The sequence below is a fragment of the Candoia aspera genome, chromosome 1, assembly GCF_035149785.1.
Source record: "Candoia aspera isolate rCanAsp1 chromosome 1, rCanAsp1.hap2, whole genome shotgun sequence".
Lineage (NCBI taxonomy): Eukaryota > Metazoa > Chordata > Lepidosauria > Squamata > Boidae > Candoia > Candoia aspera.
In genome coordinates, this window is record NC_086153.1 from 228,944,381 (window position 1) to 228,960,849 (window position 16,469).

At 38.9% G+C, this 16,469-nt stretch overlaps 1 protein-coding gene across 4 annotated transcripts; it reads right to left on the reverse strand.

Annotated features, from left to right (window-relative positions):
- Positions 1-187: 187 nt before the first annotated feature.
- On the reverse strand, positions 188-15,955 carry MAX (MYC associated factor X). 4 transcript variants are annotated; one of them, XM_063288997.1, is made up of 5 exons: positions 15,710-15,955; positions 15,496-15,522; positions 8,001-8,108; positions 3,540-3,669; positions 188-1,444 (listed from the first exon to the last, which is right to left on the reverse strand). In XM_063288997.1, the coding sequence occupies exons 1-5, from the start codon at positions 15,743-15,745 to the stop codon at positions 1,257-1,259; spliced, it is 489 nt and encodes a 162-aa protein (XP_063145067.1). In that variant the 5' UTR covers positions 15,746-15,955; the 3' UTR covers positions 188-1,256. The 4 variants fall into 4 exon arrangements, with proteins under 4 accessions (XP_063145067.1, XP_063145068.1, XP_063145069.1 ...); XM_063288998.1 differs by having other exon boundaries at positions 3,540-3,663; positions 15,710-15,946; XM_063288999.1 differs by lacking the exon at positions 15,496-15,522 and having other exon boundaries at positions 15,710-15,946.
- Positions 15,956-16,469: the final 514 nt, after the last annotated feature.

The window sequence follows — 16,469 nt, forward strand, 5'->3', positions numbered from 1 at the left end:
TAGTGTGAAACAGTCCAGTAAAAAGGAAGAAACAAATCTATTAAATAAATGAGAACCAACACCTATTTTTCCAAAAATTCACTTTGGATTTAGCTTCTGTATTTTAGAATCTGAAATATCATCCATCTAGATCCTGGAGAACACAAGAGAATTGCAACCATCCCATAAAGACACCAGTACCACTCAAAAGGATAAAATATTTTTTTATTTATAGTCTTATAGTAAAGGGAAGCCTTAACTTGCAAGACAATTCTTGGGCAGTATGTACAACATACTTCAGTTCCATGGAATAGACACACACCTGGACAGAGACCAAGCTACATTTGTACACGCTAAATTCAGAAAACGTCACAAATAAGTGTGGAAAGAAGACCAAAAAAAAAAAAAAAATCACACATACCACACACACATGCATGTGCACACCCATGCATATGTGTGTACACACGCACACATATGTGCAAAGAGGCCTTTGCTCACTTACAGCCCAGGCCCCTTTAATTCACATGGGAAACTGGCCCATTTGCCAGAGAGCAGGTCCACACTTTAAATGCAATTATTAGTAGCAAGTAACAAAGCTTGTGTGTATTTACATTAAAAAAGCTGGCTCTGTTTCTGAGAAATTCAAAACAGAAAAGGGAAGAATTTATCATGGTTTGAATCTGTAGCTTCACATTACCAATGTCCGTAGCAGGAGGAGGAATCTGGCCAGACTGAGATTCCATTGGAGGAAATAAATACCAACTAATCATTTGCCAAAATACAAAAAGGAAATGAATCTCTGTGCCTCACCATGAATCTTGCATCATCCCTTCAGGCAAGAAGGATCAGACATGCATGTATCTATCTGCATGCCTCCTTCCTCTACCAAGATTCTTCTGGGGCTATCTGGCTTTATCATCATAAATAGCAATATTTTGATAAATGCAACAGAGGCTGGTGCAGCTCTAGTGTAAGAATGGAGAGTTCATTGTCTCCACACATCCCAGGCAATCACAGAGTCATCAGTTTATCAGATGGTCTGGGCATTCCTGGCACCAGAAACCGGCAGCCAGAGGGCAGAACTGCATTCTGCTCCAAGCGAGGGCTGGTGTCACCCAAAAGGTAAGCAACCAAGCCACGGAGCTGGGTTAACTTACAAAGGGCCAGAAGGGGACAAGGAACGGAGGAAGCTGCAGTCCAAGAGCCTCTACTAAAGAAAAAGGAAAGTCCTTAAGCAGCCAGCAAGTGTCTAATGGCAGCGGGAACCAAGGCCTCTTCTAGCTGGCCTCCATACGAAGTTTCTTCCGGCTCTGAGGTTCTTCCAGCTCAGACTCTGAACTGGAATCAGAGCCGCCATCAAAGGCGGAGATGGTGCTGCCTTTGGGATTGGTGTAGAGGCTGTTGTCTGAAGAGGAATAGTTGGCCTGCAGCTGAGCACTTGACCTTGCCTTCTCCAGTGCACGAACTAAAAGGCAAGATGAAGAATATGGAAATGGATGACGGAAAGGCAGGCATGATGCACAAGGTAACTGACAGGGGAGCAACCACTTGGCCCCTTGAATGCCACCAACTAATTTAGGTACTGAGAGTTGTTTTTCAAAGCAAGCAATTTCCACAATGCACCCTACAATGTGGTAAGGCTGCTAATTTGAGTCTACTTGGACCCTCAATCATTGATCACTGATCCTGGAGTATACTGGAGGCTATAGCATTCTTTTCTTTTTAGGTCACAGGACTTTCCCCCCAAAAGTAAAATCTTATTTCCAGTGGGTCGTGGGCTTCCTCTTAATCTGTTCCTTATTAGCCTTCCTTCAGATTTCTCCCCCCACCCCCGAACTTCTAAAATCCTACATAATCGAAATCTTTTCTTTCCTCAGAATGAAATTTAATTATAATACAGTTGATTAGTAAAATCACCTCACACATTTCTGTTGGGTCAATTTAAGTTCTATTTCTTGTTACTATGAATTATTTTAATTAATAACAATGCTTCTTTCTTCCAACCCACAGCATTTACATTTTCTATTTTAACATCTATATGCCTTTTCCCTCTCCCCCCACCAATTACAACAATTTGCTAACTCACAAGATGACATGTTTGGAAATTTCAAAGGTAAAGCAGCAGCTTGCCACTTTATCTCTAATACTAAGTATATTTATATTACTTACTTGAATAAAAATTAATATGTACAGTATTTTTGTACATATATAAAGTACCACAACTTTATATGCTAAGTTGGTCTTAGTATGTCATATTATTACAGTAGTAAATAAAACATAAACTTTTAAATTCCTTTAGATCTATTCCAGTTTCCCTCAAGTATTTTTTTCTCTGAAAGGAAAGAAAATAATCTTCTCTTGTTTCAAACCACGTGAAAAAATCACTTTAGGTCAGTGTTTCCCAAACTGAGGTGTACCTCCCTGGGGGGGGGGCAGGTGCAGACAAGAGTCCATGGGAGGTGTGAAGAACCTTTTAGTACATTGTTACAATAAATCCACCTTTCCCAAAGTTTTCATTGTATTGCTTTCATTGTTCATTTGTGTTTGGATTTTTAGGGGAGGTATGTACACTAAAGGGAGGTATGGTTGCAAAAAGTTTAGGAACCCCTGCTTTAAGTACTGTACTCCAGGAAACACTGAAAGAGAAGCTATGCATGTGAATGGGAAACATGAGTCCAACTGAGAGTAAGAAACGCTGTATTAATAGATCCATCTTGAGGGTATGAAATGGAACTATTAGGCATAGGTGCTGGATACTTAATTTCACATTCTATTGAAGGCCAAGAGTTGTAGAAATGACAGCGATAGACATAGAAATAATTCTAAACAGTAGTCAGTAACACCTAGTTGATTCACTCAACCTATTCTCATGCTTTAAATGGGTAAGCAGCCCAGTTCACTGGGGAAGTTTCTGCAGTTTTATTTTTCAAAGGAAATATTTTCGTTTGGGGACTGAAACAATCTTGGCCTACTTGAGAATGATGCTAAAAGCAGAAGATCCAACCTGCTTGAAGGGTGACAAAATGGAAACTGCTTTTGCAGTGGCAGCTGGAATGTAGAATGCTGCCTGGGAAGTTTTCTCATACAATATTTCTATACAAGCTTTCTGCTGTCCACTGAAAACTTTGTTTTTTAAATTTCCCTTATGCATAGTTATAGCTTTTGTTACATGTTTCTGTATTTGAATTGTAGGTTGTTTACAAGTGCTTCAAATAAACCTGTGTAGGGCACAGCTAGATCTGGAATCCTTATGCATGTGCACATACAGGCGAGCATACACATACTGGACTTTCAGGAGCTGTCTGGTGACAACTTCCTGGTCCACTTTAGTCTTGTATAAAGTATCCTGCCAGGGAAGAAAGACCATGTTTGGAGTGGCTGCATGAAAACACATACCTACTATCACCATATAAAACCTGTAAACTTCTCACCCCAACAACAGCTTTATTGAAAACAGGCAACTAGATATTGACCAATAAACACCATACAGAGAGCTTTGTTGTGATATAGCATAACCTTCAGACCCATGAGTATGAAGACCTCAACTCAGGCCTACTGACCTTGTTGTTCCAGCAGGGCATTCTGGCGCTTTAAGTCATCAATGTCCTGCTGGTGTGTGTGGTTTTTCCGGCGCATGTATTGGATGTATTCTGTGGCTTTATCTAGGATTTGGGCCCGGGATGCCTGTTGCAATAGTAGGAAAAAAAAACACCAAATAAAGTCCTAGTTCTGATACATAAAATACTAATTCTGACAGGCAGCTACATAGATATATTCTATGCAAGATAATCCATATTTGACTAAGTCACAACCTGAGTTATTAAAATTCTTAATTCAGTGCCAGGATATTACCTGTTTTCCAACTTCATACCCAGTTCCTATTTACACAGAAACTCTGCTAATAGCTGCTGATCATAGCATTAAGGAACTGTCCAAAGGGAGCTCCAGATGGATCATTCCCTGTAATGCCAACAACTCCGTAAGTCAACCCTCCTATCTTCAAAAGAACTTCTGCAGCAAAGCAAAGAAACTCTCAACAGCTGTACAGCAGCTTCTCCGCAAGAGATAAAGTCGCCAGTCATAGCTTTATTCAACAACTGGAGCTATCCAACAAACCTGGCCAATAAACCCTGCAGCAATATGGACAATATGCCAATTGTTCGTCGCTTCTTGTAATGTACTCATGATCATAAAATATCTTATGGATAGTTTTTCAAAGCTACAGTCCTTGGCATCTATGCATTCACGTATCACAGTACCCACATCTTTGTATGAACATTTATGTCTGGGAGAGTGATGTGGAAAGTGAAATACTATCCTGTTGACTGTACTGTGAAAAAGACGAACTGGAACCACTTTGTTTCCATGGGCTTATTTTTCCTTTTTTGTAAATGAAGGACAGAATTCTGTTCTGAGCTCCTCATTGCCTTGAACTAGAAACACTTACAAAACACTTACAAAACAGCACACTGAGCACACAAAACTTTGCTTTCTACTTGCAAGGGGAGCGTTCCACGCTAGAAATGAGGAGTTTCAAAACAGTCAGATTTTGAACAGTTTACACCTCCCTAGTACAAATGCCACAATCAATCAGTTGTATGTAGCTTAGTATAACTTAACTTGAAAGTATGCATTATCATTCTACTTTCTTGAATAGAAAGGGCTAAAGGAGACAAAACATTTCTCCAAGTGGTCCCTGCACAGCAAACTGAACTACTCCTAGCTTAAAGCATTACAATATTGGATTAGCTTCTAATGGCAGAACAGAGACTGATTACGCAGTTGTCTTATTTCATTTTTCAAATTTAATGGTCCAATAAAAAAGCAAACTGGGTAATATTAATACACAAGTATACACATGCATGCATGTTTGTATATGCATAATATACTGTATAAATATATATATATGTATGTGTGTATATAAATATATATTCATAATCGTATTTGTACTTGTCGTTCTGATTTTTCTAAGATACTGTAAATATTGTTTGCTTTTGTCCTTCACAAGAGTACATTATTGTAATCAAAACATTAAATAATAATAAATAAATATGGTTGGCTCTGACCCTGCAGGCTTTCAGAAAGTAGTCAAGACCTGGCTTTTTCCTTAGGCCTTTAGGTCAGGATGAGCAGAGAATATTATAGTTCTGGTTGCCACATTATTGTTTTAGTTGGTTTGTAATATTAAGTGGTTTTTTCCCCCTTTTGTTGCTTGATGATTTTTGTATGCCCATTGCACTGTTTGAGTTTGGTGATGATATAAATGTTCTAAATAAATAAATAAGCACAAAACAGATGTAAATATAACTGAATGCTGTGATTATACAGACATAATAGACATATTCTTTTAACAGGATATTAGTTCTGATGTACTAGCCAGACCAATTATTCTTCATTTCTAAATGCATCTATCTAAAACAGTTAAAACTATTTTTCTAGACTGCTAATTCAGCTGATAATGACGACAAGCAAAAAAAAATTATAATTAGATTAATATAGATTTTAATTAAACTATGTTTTGTAGAATCAGAACTTTTGTTTGGTAAGTTGTAAATTAAAGCCTCATTCAAATATTCACAATGCAAATAGCCTCTGCATATGTATCTATCCCTATACGTTCAGCTGAGCCCCACACTGGCTTCCGTAGGTTCAGGCAAGAGATGAGAAGAGGAGCTGTACTCACATTTACTTGGACATGAGTCCAACTCTCAGTAACAGAGGAAAGGCCTTGTTTCGAATTGTCATTGTTTCTTATGGCAGAATAAGCCAGCTACCCAATGTAGAAAGTGTGTACTATGTATTAAGAAACTCAAGTCAATATCAAGAGAAGTGTATTTTTGCTGTTACGCTGTTCACAAGCTGTGTGGATCCACTGTTGTTTCTTTTTGGGGTTCAGTTCTCTGGCTGTTTATGCAGACAGGAGAAGCTGCAAAAAACATACTTAACCAACAGGCAGCACTTAGCACAGAGTGCTATCACACTTGTGTTGTCCTAGGACAAAACATGAAGAGCAAAGTGCCTCATTGTTTTCTATGGCAAAATAGAATATGCATTAGAATATGCACTGAGCCAACAGTACTAGGAATATTATCTTTTTTAATGTGCTAGCATGTTATATGGCTATATATACACACACAAATACAAATATATGCTGAGACTGACCAACCATGTGTGTGTGCATCAAGACTAGCAATGAGTTGGTTGTCCAAGTTTCCAATCCAGTCTTTCCAGCAAGAAAAGTCAACCTTTACCCCCAAATGTCCTACTCTGTATCAGAAAAAGCCAGAAAAGGAGGGATTTTTCCTGCTCAGACTTACGTGAATGGTTTTTCCTCATTCAGCAAAAGGCTGAAGCCTATATATAATGTGGGCCTCATGCTACCAGTACACCTTCAGTATGCCAGATATATTATGTAACATGATTTTCAAACTCACTCATTTTTATCAAAGCTGCCATAAACTCTTTATCAGTCTCTTGTAAAATTTAAGAATATTAAGCATATGGCAGCTTGCATTCATCTCAGAGGGGAGTCAAAAATCCTGCCCACATATTTTAGCTAACAGGTTATGTAGGTATCAGATCTCAGTCCTGAAAATTTCACCTGTACAGCATGATTAATATATGGGTGTGCCTTGACAATGTCTAGGACACAGAGTCATCAGAGGTGACTACACATAACAATGCTGTCTACCAAGCCAAATATTTTCTAATAAGCTTCCACAGTCAACTCAAAGGGGACTTTAATTTCTGATGAGTAGCAAGATACCTTTTCCTCGTTCTTTTTGGGACAGACACTTTAGCCCTATCAAAAGCTATTTGCTAATATCATGTCAAATACAGAGGAAGAAAAATAATCTCATGTTTTAACCACCGCTCATGTTCGCACACATTAGGAAGCCAGAAATTTTCAGCGACTACGGTTCTCTCCATGTGAAAACAAGTAAGAATATTACTTATTTTTTCCTCAATAAATCATAGTTAGAAACCATGGTTTCTTTCTGCCTTCTGACATTCAAAGAGAAACAAGACAAAATTCTTTGTTCACAAGTCACAACAAAGAAATCAGAGGAGCCATCCATATTTGTTAGCTGTGCTTGCTGGGAGGAGTTGCCAAATTAAGAACTGAGCAATACGTACCAGTATGATGTTTATGCTAGGTACTTCACAATTCTAAAAAATGTCTCTCACTACTACACAGAAGGCACTTACTCTCTAAAATCTTGGGACTAAGTCAAATAATGACTTTATTTGAGAGTTTATCTGTCCTACCCAAGTTGAAGGCTGCCTAAGCCACAAATTTAAATGCTACTTTATTTTAAATACAGTTAAGCTGTGGTTTGCACTCACAGTAAACAATTTAAAGAACACACTTCAACAAATTAAACAATAACAATTGCTCACAAGCAGTATAGAACTTGAAATGGCTGTGCACACCAATGATAGTTCCATCAGAGAGCTATCGATCTCCCTGGCTTAGAGGGAAAGAAGCAGGGGACTCACATTCAGGGCCTCTTCTAGTTCTTCTTCCTGTTTGCCCATGTTTCTTATAAATTGCTTCTGAAAGGGAATTAATTTTTATAGCCTCAAACTTTAAACTAAATAAAAGTTTGTCAGTGCAAAAAATGAGAAACCTGTAATAATTTTTAATGACCTCATAAAATGTCAGAATATCTTGTTATCCATGTGTAGAGAGGTGTACCATCCTATCAGGATTAGACAGCCACATGAGAAACACTCCAGCCCTAAAGGGGAAAAACTTTCAACTTAGAAAAAGTTGACAATAATAAAAAAATGTACTTGCTACAGTGTAATTCATGCTTATTTTTAAAAGTATAACAAAATATAAAGAAACAAAAGAAGCAAGAACATTTGTTTCAGAAGACTACTTGGAACCATTGCAGAGTTGTCTCCTAGCACTGATTCTTTCTTGCTTAGTAACTAAAAATAACAGGGTTCGGATGCAACTTCCTTATGCTCAATGAGGTGCAGGGAAAACAAATCACTTCTCTCAATAAACTCACCTTCTCTCCCTGAAGTGATGGTACAGAATCCCGCAAGCTGTGGAAACTATCCTTGATGTGGTCCCTGCGTTTGCGCTCTAGAGCATTGTGGTGAGCACGTTTGTCAGCCTAGGACATTAAAAACAAAACAAAACAACAAAGAACAAGTATTACTTTAGGCATAGAGACATGAGTCTTCCCCTGCATCCCTGGACTAGGAGGCGTATAGGAAAAAGGAAGGGTTGTGAAAATCAAAGCCCTGCAAAGAAACAAATTGATCAACAAAATTAGCACCCGAACAACTCAGGACAAGTGCAATCATGAAAAGGAAGTTTTTATTAATAAAAGAAGAGCTTTTGCCAAACATTGGCCAACAGGAAATGTCTGTTCAGATATGTGTCTGCTGCCTGGAATAAATGATTCAAATCCCAAGTAGGACTCCCTTGTTCCAAATTTTCTTGATATTATTCTACAGAGAAGGTTCACAATGAAAAACGAACTAATAGAGGTTTCATACGGAATCCCCAAAACACAGTGGGAAACCCTGAAAGACTCCTAACTGGTGCAAATATAACCCCTTTTCAGAAATCACCATAGGCATTTACATAGATTAAAGTTTCCCAAATAATCCTGTATATGCTAAAGTTCTATGTTAGCAGACTTTGTGATGTATACATAGGCATCAGGAGCTGGAGGATAGTTACCATGGCTTCTTTCTCTGTTCATACAGTATACAAAAGTAATGCCTAAATACTCAGTAGTTCTGAGTATGAACTACTTATAGCCATACAACCAGGTAAACAAAAGCCCTACTCAAGGCAGGGAACATACCTAATATTCCTTCCTCCTCCTATTTTCCCCACAACAACAACCCTGTGAGGTGAGTTGGGCTGAGAGAGAGTGACATTAATCTAGATTTTAGTTACCATGTTCCAAGAAGCTGACCATAAATGAATGAATGAATGAATGAATGAATCCAAAACAAGCCATTTCTTATCATACCAATAAGTGCATTTTAATTTTCATAGAGCCTTCTAACCAACTACATGTCTTCCTTTGTGATAAAGGCTATTATAAAAATCCTTAATATTTCTAGCAGAGGATGATGTGGAGGAAAATGGTTCAACAGATAAGAATCTAGCCTTATTTTAAACTTAATTTTCTCTTAAGATTAGTTCAAAATTAATCTTCATTAATCTCTAATTGAGAATAATCAGTTTACAGTTTCTGCAGCAAATATATCTACATCACTCTGCTTCTGCTCACAACTACTGGTTTTGTTTTTGTCCTCACTGCTGTTTGAATCAATTCAGGTGGCAACACTGAAATTAAATTATGATGAGTAGACTGTTTGCTTCCAAATAATAAGGTAGCCTTGAGTCACACAGGTCTGACAATGATCCCACACACAGCTCTGAATACAGAAACTGTCCACAGATGTAAACAGACACCCTGGGTGTGTCTGGACCCCAAATCCAAAGTACAAGCAATTTTACTGTAACTGTTTCCTGCAGTTCAGCATGGCAGGATTTTACTGGACTAAGAAGCAACATATTTTTTTCTTCTGAGTCACTTCTCCAGAATATGCTACTGAAAGGCCTAGGCTGTGACAGAAAAGACAAAGTTCTTCAGCCACTTGAAACCAATTCTGTTCACAAGCGGAAAAAGAATGGAAGGCAAGGACAAAAATGAGGTAAAGTAAATTACACTCATTACTGGTCCAACAAGTCTTATAAAACCCTGTGCATTAAGAAAAAAAAAAGCTGTCAATGATCAGGGAAAAATGCTAATACACACACACTAAAGTCCAAGATCGAACTAGAATCTACTATGCAGAAGAAATCATAAAAAGAGAACAATGGCACAAGCCAATTCTTAAAATAAATTATATTCCTGAATAAGAATCAGGATTGAAACTCACAAATTTCCTATAATTGTGGGTAAAGATCATGACAGAAAAAAGAGTGTACTAGTTATTAAAGCTGTTGACTGAAACTAAAAAACAATAATTTTCTCAGCTGAACATAAATGGAAAATGAGATAGACAGACAGACAGACAGACAGACAGAATAACAATTTAAAGGTATGGTTTAATAGCTGGGCCAAATAGCTTTAAAGGAGCAAATTAGCTGGAAAAAAAAATAGCAAGACAGGTTTTTCACTCTACCTCCCAAACTACTGTGCTAGTCTTTAGAACTGTTTAGGTGCTAGGTGGATAGTATCAAATACAGTACCATCAACTGGAAAGGAATACAGAATGGTGATGAATCTGCACTCAAAGGAGCAAAATAGGAGAGCAACGATTACTGACTGCATGTATGTCATATGTATTCAGAAGTACATGCTGTAATTATAGGAATCCCATAGCAATCACAATTTTCTAACTTCATATATAATATTTAGTCTATTGAATATATGTGACTTGGCTGGGAAATAGGTTACAATAAAGCATTTTTACTGAAATCTTAAAAAGAAAACAAAAAGGTTGTACTGCATAAAACTGCCTCATTATGATTCTTGTACTATTTCACTGATATTGTTACAAATCTTGATAATACTGACATTTTCAATAGATTATACTGCAAGATGAAATGCACAGACAATTCATTTAGATAGTTTCATTAATCATGGTAGGTTATTAGAAACCCATATCGTGTCCTTATTCCTATTCAAAATACTTTGACCATTAAATAGACCATTTGCCATTCCTTCCAAAGTTTGTAATTCTGGAGGGAAGCTTTAGGGGAATTGTAGGAATTTATAAAGTGAACCCAACAGAAGATTTTTTTCCCCCCACAGAGCAATCTGATACCCCATCACAGCAGTAAAAGTAACGCTGGCTGTAGTATGCTAAATTCTCCTGTTTCCATAATTACTTTGTAAAAACAGAGCAAGCTAAGACCGGATGTAGTACCTGGCTCTGCTGTAGGCAGGGATTGAGAGCAAGCAAATTGCATTTAAGAAAAGCTGCCAGATCTAATCCAATGAGTTCTGGCTGGCAGAAGCCATGCTAGATGCTGATGAATAAGGACAGCATGAAAACACTGGCTTCCATTCATCAGAGCAAGGTGGTCTACTGCCATTACTACTTTTATCAACTTCAAAATCATTTGTCCAGGAAAATCTTAGATAGCCAAGCACAGGAATAGCCCATTTTGAAATAGTTCAGATAACTTTTTTCAATCTGCAGAGTAAATTCTCCAACGACAAGACTCTTAAAACCTCCACAGAGAAATTAATATTCTTTCAACCATTAAAAATAATGATGCGTCTTAATCTTCTTGACAGTGCCTAACTCAAATATCCATTCCCCTAAATTTAAAACTGGAAGGGATTTTATAGTTTGTTCTTAGTACTATACAAAAGTAGACCTCCTTGTCTTTAAAGGACTCTTAAGAAATGCTACCCAACTTTTATTTTGGGCAATACAAAATATTTTGTCATGGACTCATGCACATGCAAGTAAAAAATGGGTCACTTCAGCCTCAGAACTGGTAAGTTATAAATGTTCTGGAAAAGATCCAACGAACAGAAGGACCCATTTCTGCAACACTTGAAGTGGCCTGTTCTGAGGTTGAATGTTCTGGGACAGAACGTCTTGCACACCCCTATATATCCAAGAAATTCTAAAACATGAAGTAACGTACATCCACATATACAGACTATACTGTCTATCCAATTATTTTTCTTACTTTTTCATTCTTTTTAAAAATAAAGTCAACAAAGCAATAAAAATAAAGGACAGGTTGTATGCTATAAACAACTCTCTGCTATTGTTCACATGCCATGGATTTTCTCTTTTTTGTGTCAATTGGCATCTACATCCAAAAATGTTTTCTAACAGTTACATTAAAATTTGTTCTTTAATTGACAGAAGTTCATTCTCAATGATAAAAAAACAGTACACCAAGATTCTCAACTGATAAAATTAAGTATTTCAAGCCAGGCCACAGAAGCCACTTAGGTCAATTTTGTTTGTTCTGTCTAGCAGAAACTCCAAGATACCTGAAACCACTTTATTGAGGCGCCAGGGATTTGAACCTAACTATTACAAATCTATGGATTTGCCCATAATATAGTAAGGACAAACCTTGCCAAGTTGCTCCAGACACTATTAGTATACATGTAGCACTTTGAATGCAATTAAGTGTTATATAACACTAATAGTAAACTTTTTCTTTTTCTCTTAGCACAATTTCTTTATAATATATGATCTTAAACTCAGGACACATATGTACAAAAAAAGCCTCAATAAAACTCATCTTTAAATAGTAAAATTAATATAACCATTTATAAAGTATTTTTCAAAACATATTTTTCATTTTTGCGACCTATTCAGCTGTAAGCTAACCTATATTCTGTGCATCGCTAAGCCATTGCCTGAGCATTCAGACAGGACTTTTTAAAAAAGGAAGTAGTTGTAGTTTAAATCTCTTCTGTTTGTAATCTATTATGAAACTAGTAGTACATATCAGAAAGAAATCAGAAAGCATTTTACTTATTTCTTAGAACAGTCAGTGGCTCCCTATTGAAGAAACAGAGGCCTTGACTCTTTTGTTAGAACTGAGCAAATACTAAGCTGAATATTTTAAATGTTAAGAAAATGAAGAGAACAATTTGAACTTAACAGGTATACACTAATAATAAATGACAAACTCCTTTTCATCATAGGTAATAATCTATTTAACAATTTAGATGAGGGCATAAAATAAACTGACATTTGACATAAATATCGACATCTTAACTCATGGTCTATTTCTGCTTCAAAGACGAATAGAAAAATATAACCTGAAAGAAAAGCATACAGTGGCAAACACTTGACCTGATGACTAGTCTTATGAACACAATATGTAATGCTGATTTCCCAATGAACTCTGGGCTATGGCTCCAGAGTGAAGGGGCTCTTTCTACCTATAGAAGGAACTGTAATCCAGGATATCTTCCTGTTGGTGAAAGATGTGAAGGTAAAACATTTTTAGCCAACCCAGTCTTCTAATATCTCCCCTGCCAAACATTTTTAGGGAATCTTCAACTGTTTAGAATGATTTTTCAGGAGGCAAGGAGGAGTTGGCAAATTCATTTGATCAACCTGGACAACTGAAGCACTCCAAAGAATTCCAGTCAGAGGAACTCTGGAACCAAGCCAATAACTAAAAAGTCACCAGAGGTAATAGAGTCAATTAGATGTTATTCTTTTTATCACAAAAATCATGCATAGTCTATATGGTTCAATTCTTAAGCTATGGCTTTTATGGCTATTAACCAAACAGAGCATTATTTTCCATCCTGCTCAAAACAGTTTTGCTAAGTAACTCATATTTAGTGCTTCCTTATAACAATTTTTAAACAGTTACGTCCCAGCTTTATACATATTACTAAGAAGTCACTCCTACTATTTAATGGACTTAACTTCCAGTTTGCTGGATGTAGGAGTGAAGTTGTGGTCTTTAAACAAATATTCTTGCTTGTACCATTGCATGAATTGTATAGGTGCGCAGGGCTTCAGATTTGAAGGAAAAAAGTGCTTCTGAACAAGCAAGGGTATTCATGTAGCACCTGTCATAATTCTTTAATGCAGTTTCATTTTTTCCAGGAACTGTGTGGTTCCTCTGAACAGCTGGAGCACAATCTCCAGAGAAGCCATGTTGTGTTTAAGGTGTTGCACAGAGGGCATACATCTTCTCAGATTCCAGAGCATCTTTTTGCCTTAAATCTGAAGCACTGTACAGCCATAGTATATACAATAACATACATGTCCTTAAATAAGTAATATTTTGCAGTGTGTATTGCAGGCATGTACCAAAGATTGTTTACTTTGTACAAAAGCTCAATTTAGTTGCAAATCAATACATTTATTATAGCGACTAGTTAGTATGCAATCATATTCAGTAAAAATTTGGATTTCAAAATATGAATCTGATTAAAGTTGACTATATTTAATGAACTACTTAAGCTTAACACTAGTCTACTCCTTTTCTAAAAAACTATGCTTCAGTCACTCTACTTTCATTTTTATCTATGTATAGAAAGTAAAAAATATGTAAATTAATAACCAGACCACAGTAAGTATATTACCATTTACAAGTGTTTAAAACTCAGCAGCACGATTGTGATATTGCTGCATCCATGAGCAAAACAAAGGCAACCAGAAAGAACTGTTTCTGTGAATCACACACCATGTTGCATTACAAGGACCTGTTTACCAGACACTGGCAAGATAAGAAAAACTTACTATAGTATTACTGGGTTACTTTGCCACAAAGAAGGTTGTTGTTGTTACTACTACTAAGTTTTTTATACCTCAATTGCAATCAACCCTATGTAATTTACAAGTCAAACAGTATGCAAAATAAAAGGTTGCGTATTACAATGCAGATTCCAAGAAAAAGTATCTTTTGGGTCTGCAATTCATTGTTAGAATTAGTGGTACAGCCAAGTATATTTTTCACATGCATGTCATGAATATTTATGTATATATTATCGAACACCTGAACATAAGTTACAATAAGCTATTTTGGGGAAATGTTCTGTAGTACACAGCACTTCCAAATAATCTTAGTGCATTTTAACACCAATATAAGAGAAATCCCATTTTCTCACTCATTAAATCCTCTCTGACAGTAGTGGGGAAGTGTTCTTCCACAGCCCTCAGGGGCAATCTGTGGGATACTACAGACATAAAGTCTCCCAAACTAGATGCCACTGTATTTTAAAGAGAGTATACTTTGCCACTCTGAAACATATTCAGCTGACACTTAATAGCAGGGCATAAGACTTTAAAATACTTGATCACTGTTCTACGTGCCATTTCCTTGCCACAGCAGCAAACTGCCAATCCCCCTCCTGCCCCCTTGACAGTGGTATCCTCAGTTCCTCCTTTCAAAATAAGCAGCCTGGCTTTCTGCTGATGTTAGTAAGCAATAAGCATCCTTCAGCCTGGTCTCCTTTCATCTTGATTCCACCATGCTCCAGCTTTAGAAAAGGGCTCAAAAGAGAAAGACCGGGCGGGGGTGGGGGGCGCGGATCTTACTGTTACTCCATCTGACCTATTCTGAAGTTCTGCTCTGGACCTGTCCCGCAAAGCTCCCATAAAAATCACACCACTTTTCCATTCTCATGCCTGTTGCTCCAGTTCAACTCTCATCGGCTCAGAAGGCAGCGATGCTGACCCTCCCCTCCTAATCTCTTCGCCGACCCTATCCGTCACCGACCGACCACTAGCCAAAAGTCTCCTCCTGCACAAGAGAAACGCCGGCCTCCCCCACTTCAGCAGGCCTCTCTCTCTCTCGGTCCCTACGACACGAAGGCCCGCCCGCCCGCCTCTCTTCCTCCCCTCTCAGGCCAGGCCAGGCCCGGAGGGGGGCACGCCAGGCCACCCCCCACTTCCTCTTCCCCTCCGCCAGCCTCTCCCCGCCCGCCGGTAGGGCTTTGACTGCCGGGCCGCGCTCTCTGCCTGAGGGTCCGGGGATGAGGGGGATAGTGGGGGGCTATGCGAATGAAAGGCAGAGAGACGCACCGCAGACTGAAACCTCGGCTGCTCTTCCTGCAATAAGAGAGGGAGGGAGAGGGAGGGAGAGAGACACAGAGATACACGCGTTACTGTCAGCGCCGCTCAGCCGCTCCCCCAGCCGCCTGACACGCTCCAACTGACTGACCGGGAGAGGGAAGGGGAGAAGCCGGGACGCGGTCATGGGAGGAAGGGGGATGCGGGGGACCAGCGAGGCACTCACGTCGCTCTCCACCTCGATGTCATCGTTGTCGCTCATCGTTGTGGCCGGCCGAGCCGTTCCGAGGCCTTCCAGGGAAGCGTCGCGGGCCGAGCCGCGGAGAGCCGCCGCTGCCGCAACAACAAGCCCCCGCGCGGAGCAGCCTCCTCCTTCTCCGTCGTCGGCGTCTCCGTCGTCTCCTCCTCCAGCATCAACGGCACACGCACCTCGTACTGCACGTGACGACTGAGCCCCGCACCGTCCACTCACTCTCACGTCTGCCGCTCGCTCTGCGAAGCCTGCTGGGAAATGGAGTCCGCTTCTGCGCCGAATAGCAGCGAGTGCGGGAGCCCTGGGACTCTGATTCCCAGTGGCCTCTAAGGAGCGCTTCTCCTATGAGGTCACAGCCTGCGCAGTGTCTATGCAGTGCATGACGGAGGATGTAGTCCCTGGGAAAGAAGACGGGCTCGGTTTCCCGACAACCTGAGAAGGGGACACGTGGATGAGAGGAAGGATGGCAAGATGCGTTTAAGAGCTGTTTTTCTTCAGTCTGTTTTGTGGCTTACAGAGCGGATAGTGTTTTTAGATGGAAGAAAAACGGTGTTTGTTAGCAGTGTCTTTCAGCTGTTTTTACAAGCTAAATCGGGTTTTTTCTACGCGCGATAAAAAATTGACATAAACAAAAACGAGACTTGATGAATAGCATTTCCTGTTGCTATTCTTTAACAAACAGGAAAGTTACTCCCAACGACAACATTTCAAAGGGAGCTTTCAATCTAAAGCT